This window comes from Streptopelia decaocto, assembly GCF_964273445.1.
Source record: "Streptopelia decaocto genome assembly, chromosome: 7".
Lineage (NCBI taxonomy): Eukaryota > Metazoa > Chordata > Aves > Columbiformes > Columbidae > Streptopelia > Streptopelia decaocto.
This window is the reverse complement of record NC_138661.1, coordinates 23,997,259-24,004,344: the sequence shown is the minus strand read 5'-3', so window position 1 is coordinate 24,004,344 and position 7,086 is coordinate 23,997,259. Positions and strand designations below refer to the sequence as shown.

General features: G+C 55.8%; 1 protein-coding gene and 1 long non-coding RNA gene across 2 annotated transcripts; one reads left to right on the top strand and one right to left on the bottom strand.

Annotated features, from left to right (window-relative positions):
- Window positions 1-1,138: 1,138 nt before the first annotated feature.
- IRF2BPL (interferon regulatory factor 2 binding protein like) lies at window positions 1,139-5,057 on the bottom strand. The gene has a single exon (XM_082058526.1). It carries the CDS (start codon window positions 4,104-4,106, stop codon window positions 1,878-1,880), a length of 2,229 nt encoding a protein of 742 aa, XP_081914652.1. The 5' UTR covers window positions 4,107-5,057; the 3' UTR covers window positions 1,139-1,877.
- Window positions 5,058-5,080: 23 nt separating this feature from the next.
- Window positions 5,081-6,748, top strand: LOC309442566. Its single transcript, XR_014184633.1, has 2 exons — window positions 5,081-5,437; window positions 6,469-6,748. It is a non-coding gene; the product is annotated as an uncharacterized lncRNA (long non-coding RNA).
- Window positions 6,749-7,086: the final 338 nt, after the last annotated feature.

The window sequence follows — 7,086 nt, the reverse complement described above, 5'->3', positions numbered from 1 at the left end:
TTCCATGAGGAATACAAATGAAAAATGTCTGAAGAGCATGCAGATACCAAATGCCATCCAGACTTTTTAAAAAGTACCTCTTTATACAATTATGGGAGTCTTGGGGGTGGAGATCCTTAAAATGCAATAAAACTCAAAGCTCATAACCTGTGGCACTGTTGCATTTGGAACAGCTCTGTGTTCTGCTGGTCAGACTGCAAAGGATTTCTGCAGTGCTGCTTTTGTTTCAGGTTTTCTATCTTTCCTTCATTTGCCTCACTGGAAAGGACAAAGTTCACATTAGGTTTGTTTGCATTTTATAACTAGTGTGAGGCCTGTGTATTTACTTTGCCTGTTGATCAACTAAGAGGGATTGCACTGCTCCCCAACCTCCAAAAAATGCCAATATCACGTAAAGTAGTTAATTATACAAAGAATCACATATGAACATTGCCAAAAGGAAAGCATTTCACTTCAGTGTCTTAAGGAAGCTTCCTCACCTGAAAACACAACTCCTGTTCAGCAACTCGGTTATGAAAAGTCATTGCCTGAATGGGGTAGCTGCCCACCAGCTGCAATGGCAACTGCAGAAGGTGTCATTTCCCGCTATCCTTTTTTGTGCTGTGCTCAGTTACCGTCCTGCTTTACCAAGAGTCTATGGCTGATGTCAAGCTTCGACAACCGCTCTTAAAATCAACTAAAATTATTAACCACGTGATGCTGGTTTTGGTTTGTGGTGGGTTTTTTTTTGTTTGCTTTTTGTGAAAGAGGGCTTCGTTTCACATCTCAAGCCTTATTAAATTGCACAGACGATGGATCCATCCTGTATTGCAAACACTGTTTGCAGCTGGAGAGCTGGCAGGGGGAGAAGGGAGGAGGAAATGAGATGCAGAAACAGTAAATAGAAAATGCTTAGTCAGCAACTGTTACTGCAACATTAAAGGTGAATGTAAATAGGCACAGTGACAAGATTTAGATTAAATTTGATAACGCCATCAGCATCATCATCTTACTGAATATATGTGAAAACGTGCATACAAGTGCCACAATTATCACAACAAACTGCAGGCTCTTGGTATAATGGAGACTTTCAAAAAGACAACATGGCTTGCGCATGCTGCCTAAGCTCTGAGAAAAATAAAACTTGCTACTCCAGAAGTATTAATATCAATTGAATTTATTACAATTTACTAAGCTCCAAGGCACATTACAGTGTTCTGTTAACTACAGAAATGTATAAAGGACAAACAGAGCATGTTTTTCATGTACAGCATTTTGCTCTACTGTTCAAAAGCATCCGTGCATCAATAAAAGCAAAAACAAAAAACACATGAAGATTAAAAACGTTCAGATCAATAGAAACAAACGGAAACATTTTCCTTACAAACTTGCAACAAAAAACACCCTCCCCCCAGAGCCACCCCACCATTTTGCAAACAAAAAAACAAAAACAAACAAAAAAAAAATAAAGTGAAAGACTAACACTCAGGGCTTGTAAAACAGAAGCTGTCACCATTTTTGTAGCAATTTTTTTAGGCATCAACACTGGCCTTGGCAATTTTTTTTTTCTTTTTTGTGTTTTTCTTCTTCTTTCAGAGAAGTGCATACATTTACAAAAATACACACCAGCAGCAGGTAATCGCTAAGGGCTATTAACTTTGTACCTAGCCAACACACTGCCAAAGAAATGAGAACAGGTATTATGTAGTAACCAAACAATATTATATTCTGTTTAACAAAAACCAGCTCTATCCTTCAAATGAAGAAGAGTACATACCTTTGTTTCAAAATATAGAAACATACGACGAAAATAATGTCTATACATAAGACTAACTTTTGCAGTTTGTTATATTCACAATTCTACATCTTCAGGAGTCTGAAGGGATTGGATTTCCTACTCAAGGGTCTCTCTCCTTTTTCACTTTAACGTCCCCAGCTAAAATGGTGGCGATCTCACCCTGCATAAATGCCCAAGGCACATTGGAACCGACTAGGGGGCATTTCTCTCCGCTGGGGCAGTAGACTTCACCAGTCGCCCCTTGGGCCTTGATGCTCTCTCTGGAACAAGGGAAGCAGAACTTGTGGCTGGGCACAGAGGGGCACTGAACAAAGTGGGTGTCCTCCAAGCGTTCGTGGCAAATGGTGCAGCACAGGGGCCCGCTGTTGGCCATGGGGGAGTCCGGAATGTTTTGGGGGTGCACTTGGTCCATGGCGGGGTGGGCGCTGGGGGGAGGAGGGGCCACTTGCAGGTTCATGTCCCCGTTGCGGGAGGCCAGGCGGCGCTGGCCCGGCACCGAGGCCGGCGACACGGGGCTGCTGCTGTTCCTGCGGGTGGACGTGGTGGAGTGCACCGAGCTGCCGTCCTTGGGCGAGTGGGCATTGCCCAGCGTGTCGGCCACCGACATGAGCGCGGCCATGGGGGACTGTCCGTTCTGGGGGGCGGACTCGGGCGGCGTGGTCCGGTTGGAGTGAGGCCCGAGGGGCGGCGGCGGCGGCGGCGGGGGGCCTCCGCCGTGTACCGCCCCGAAGCCCCCGGCCGACATAGTGAGCTTGAGCGCTTCGCTCTGGGTGGCCATCCACTGCTGCCGTTGCTGCTCGTCGCTGAGCTTCAGAGCCCCCTCGGCCGAGTCCGAGGGCTCGGGAGAGGCTTTCCTCTTGCGCATCGCCCCGCCGCCGCCACCGCCGCCGCCGCCGGGTCCCCTAGAGGCGGCGGCCGTACCCTGCGCCCCGCCAGCCCCGGCCCCCGGCCGCGGGAGACTCACCAGCGCCGTGGGCAGCATTGGGCAGCTAGCGTCCAGATAGGGCTGCGGGAGCATATCGGCGCCCACCAACTCCTTGAAGAAGCGCACGGACTCTGGCAGCAGGTCCCCCAGGAGACGCCAGTCGCCGGAGCCATGCTTCTTCTCGTACTCCAGGTACTTAAAGCCCGAGGAGAGGCCGCGGCCGAAGTCCTTCATGCAGTCCTGGTACATCTGCTTGGCCACGCCGGAGGCGCTGGAGAAGACAGTGCCGGAGCCGCTGGGGTACTCGATGAAGAGCTTCAGCTCATAGTCCATGCCCGGCTTGGAGACAGCATCGAAGGCAAAGACGCGGCCAAGCAGGGCGTGATCCTTCTTGAAGCGCACCTCGTAGGGGGTGCAGCCGGCCAAAGTGAGCAGCGTGTCTCGCACGATCTTGGGCTTGCTGGCCCACTCCTCGGCCCGGTTCCGCAAGCTCTCGCTGAGCTCGGCCAGCGCCTCCGCGTTGCGCTGCTTCTCCTTCAGCTCCCGCTCTTGGTCGCTGCTGGACACCGAACCCGGGCGCTTGCCGCAGGCCTCGGAAGACGATCCGCCCCCTCCCCCGGCGCCACCACCGCTGCCGCAGGTGCCCCCTTGGGAGGAGGCGGAGGGAGCCGGGGGACCCCCACCACCGCGGCCGCTCAGGCCCCCGTGCGGCGGCGGCAGCGCCACGCCGGAGGCGGCGGGCCCGTTGAGCAAGGTCTGCGGCAGCAAGTTCGGGGGCACGTTCATTTGGGCGCCAGCGGCCCCCGGGGGCAGGCCGGACACCAGCCCCCCGTGCGCCCCGCGGCGGGAGGAGGAAGAGGAGGAGGAGGAGTTGGGGCTCTGCCGGTTCAGCTCCGGCGGCCCGTCCTCAGGCGGCTTGGGGAAGCCGTTGGGTCCCCCCAGCCCGTTGGGCAGGCGGGCGCCGTGGCTGCTGCCCAGGCTGCCCGGCGGCGGCGGGTACTCGAAGCGGCTGCGCTGTTCCGCCGCGGCGGCGCTGAGCCCGTAGCGGTCCAGGCTGGACTGGGTCAGCCCCGCCGAGGCTGCCTTAGAGGAGGCGTCCACATGGTTGAGCTGCTGCTGGGCCGCTGCCGCCGCCGCCGCCGCTTCTTTGGCGGAGAGCGGCACTGCCTTGACGCCCACCGGCGGCGGGGGGCCCGGGGAGCGGCCGTCCTGGAAACAGCCGTGCGCCCGCTTCAGCTGCCGGGCCGTCTCGATCACGAACTCGATGCGGTCGGCGCCCTCGTAGTTGACGCAGCCCCGGCATACTGGTTCCGTGAAGTCCCAGATCATGGCCCAAGGCATGCGGGGCAGGTCGCACAGGTAGCATGACTGTCTCCGGGACGACGACACCTGCGCGGCGGACATGGTGCTGCTGGCCAGGGAGCTGCTGCCGCCGGGGTAGGGGCTGGCTCAATCTTCCCCCCCCGGGCTGCAGGGGGAACTCTCCGTACCTGATCCTGTTGCCCCTTTCAGTAGGGGGATCGGCTGCTTTCAGTTCGCTCCTGCTGTCGGAGAGGACTTCTTCCAAGTCCTGCCGCTGCTGCCCCAGTGGAGTGGGAACCGCTTCTACTGCTACTCCGGGGGGCTGGGTGGGGGTCGCCTTCTAGCCTCTTCTGTTTCCCTGCGCTCTCTAGCTCTCCGCTGCTGCTGCTCCTCCTCCGGGAGGAGGCGGAGGTGCACGAAGGAAGATGGGGGGGTCACCTTCCACCCGCGGCGGCCGCCTCGCGAGCTCACTCTTCGCTACGTGCTGATCTAGCGCCGCGAGCCAAACAGGGGGATCCGCACGGAGCTGTCCGGTCCCGACAGCGGCTTCCCCGAGCGCCGACGGAGCGAGAGCAGCCCGGGGGTAGCGGCGGCAGCAGCGTGGCGAGCGGCGCCGCCTGCTTCTCACTCACATCCTCGCCGCTGCTCGCAGTCCAAGCGCGGGGTGCTGCGCGCCGCCGCGTGTGGCTGCGCGCCCCCTCCGACGCGCCGCGCCGCGCTCCCCCCGCGCCGCCCCGCCTCCGCGCCCCGCTCTCGGCTCGGCTGCACTCGGGCGTGGCCCCGCGTCATCGTCGAGCGCCGCCCTCGCTCCCCTCCCCCCGGCCGGCGGCGCGGAGCCGACTTGTTGCGCGGGGCGCGCATGCCCGGCGTTCTGCCCGCGCCCTCCCCTGCGCGGCCGGCAGCTGGAGCGCGGCGGGGCACGGCGGGGCGGCGGGCAGCTCGCGCTGCCGGCTATGTTTGGAAACTCGAACGCCAGATCGCGCCCTCGCCCTCCTCCCCGGCCCGCGCCGCCGGTCCTCCGCAGCCAGGCAGCGCATGCACAATGACGGGGGCAGCTCGTGGTGTGTTTTTTTTTTTTTTTCCTGGCTGGGCTTGCTAAGTTCAAATGTCTCGTTTTCAGGATTTTGTAAACCCGCGGATCGCCTCACTTTGCCTCCGTGACGACTGCGCGGCGTCCTGCCACCGAGGCTGTCGGTGGGATTCCCGAGCGTTGCGGCTGCTGAGGCAAATAGTGGGGATCCCGCCTTAATATCCGATTTCGTGTTTCTCTTTTAGTGGTCCCGGTGACAGAACGACACAGTTTCTGTAAGCCTGTGGCTACACTAGAATCTCTTCCACTTTTGTTTAAATCGGCCATGTTTGCCAAGTGTTTAAGGTTGGGCTGGGAAAGATTGTGCTGTGCGTTGCTCAAGGGTGTAGGAGAGGCCGGGCAGGTGAGTAATCGCTGTGATCTCATCTCTCTAATGCAAAGGGACATAGGATTTCCCCGGCCCTGTGAGAACACACAGGTTTTTTTCTCTTTCCCCCTTTAAATAGCTTGCTAACATTTGCATAACACTGCTAAACAGGCAAATTACTCAAAACAACTTCGGCTCATGCAAATAGGAAGAGAACTCATTTTACTGGGAGGGAAACAAAAAAAAACCCGAACTCTGCCTTCTACTGACCACGATCCCCAAAGTTGCCCGCTCCTCGCCCGCCCCGGCGGCCACGGCGGTGCCCGCGCTCGCCGGCGGGGCTCTGCACAGCTAGCCTTTGGCTGCAGTCGGTGCCTGTTTTTGCAACCACTGACATCGCTGTCACATCCAAAGAATAAAGTCTCACTGCGGGGACGCGGTTCGGAAGAGACCTGGCGGGCTGCGCGGCGGGCGGCAACCGGCACCGCGCCACCCGCGCTCCCGCCGGGCAGCTCTGCCCGTAGAGGCGGCGCGCAGCGAGGGGAACGCTGGCACGCTCGCTAAGTGCGGAGCCTCGCCCAGCTGGGCTGTGTTGGACGGATTTTTCTTTCAGTACCTCTTCCTGATTCCTTTGTTGCTAGAAACGCCGAAAACCCCGTCCATTACAGGTTTCCCTCTGTGCTTTAAAGGGACTTGGGGTTTCTATGGCGTGGTGCCACGGCTGCCTTACATGCATACGCACACACGCACGCCCAGCAGCGATGCAGCACCGAGCACGAAAGATACCTTGTGTTTGCTTAATAACGTTTCAAAACGCACACGACAAAAAGCTGTTGCTTTAAATAATTCGTTTCATATCGCCAGTGTGTCTCATTTCCATTTTTAGTTGTCTAAAACGTTTTATATGTGTCTGGTTATAATCTATAAAGCTGGCAAACGATATGTATGTGAATGGAATTATTTTACAAGGAAGGCTTAATGAAATGCATACGCTGAAGTTACAGAAATGGTAGGAGCAGATAAAATGCAATAAGAAAATCCATTCTGACAAAGTGACTCTTTTCCAGGGGTAGTTTGCAGAAAGAGATAGAAGAGTCTTTGAATTATGTGAGTCTCCTATATGCAAATTGGCTGAAGAAGATGCGCTAAAAGAGAGTGGATTTCACACTTAGAGATTTCACACCTAAACTGTGGACATTATAGAGGCTTCACAGAAGCAAGCTTCCAGCAAGGCAGATGAAAGCTGGTCAAAGTAAACGACTTTGCTTCCAGCCACAGTGATTTAGTGATGGCTGAGGATTTCTACATTAATATGACTTTACTTGACTAAACAAGCATGTGTTCTCTCTGATTCATACTGGAAGATCGACTTCTTCCTCCCCTTTACTACCCTGTGTTGATCTTCATATAAGAAGCAGAACTGGACTGTGGGAAAAGGTCAGCCCATGCTTAAAAAATTCAGGTTGAGAGAGCTGAGGCTTTCCCCTTCATCCCGAGTGTCTGGGAATGCACAACTGCAGCATATCCGACTGTATTTCAGGCCCCGGGTTACACAAACCCAACATATGACAAGGCACTCTGTGTGCTTGAACCGCCCCTCACCCTGGCTCCTCGCTCCACTGAATCCTCCTGCAATAAAGCCCTTTTTTGGTAATACTCACCTCACAGGAACAGACTTCTTGGCT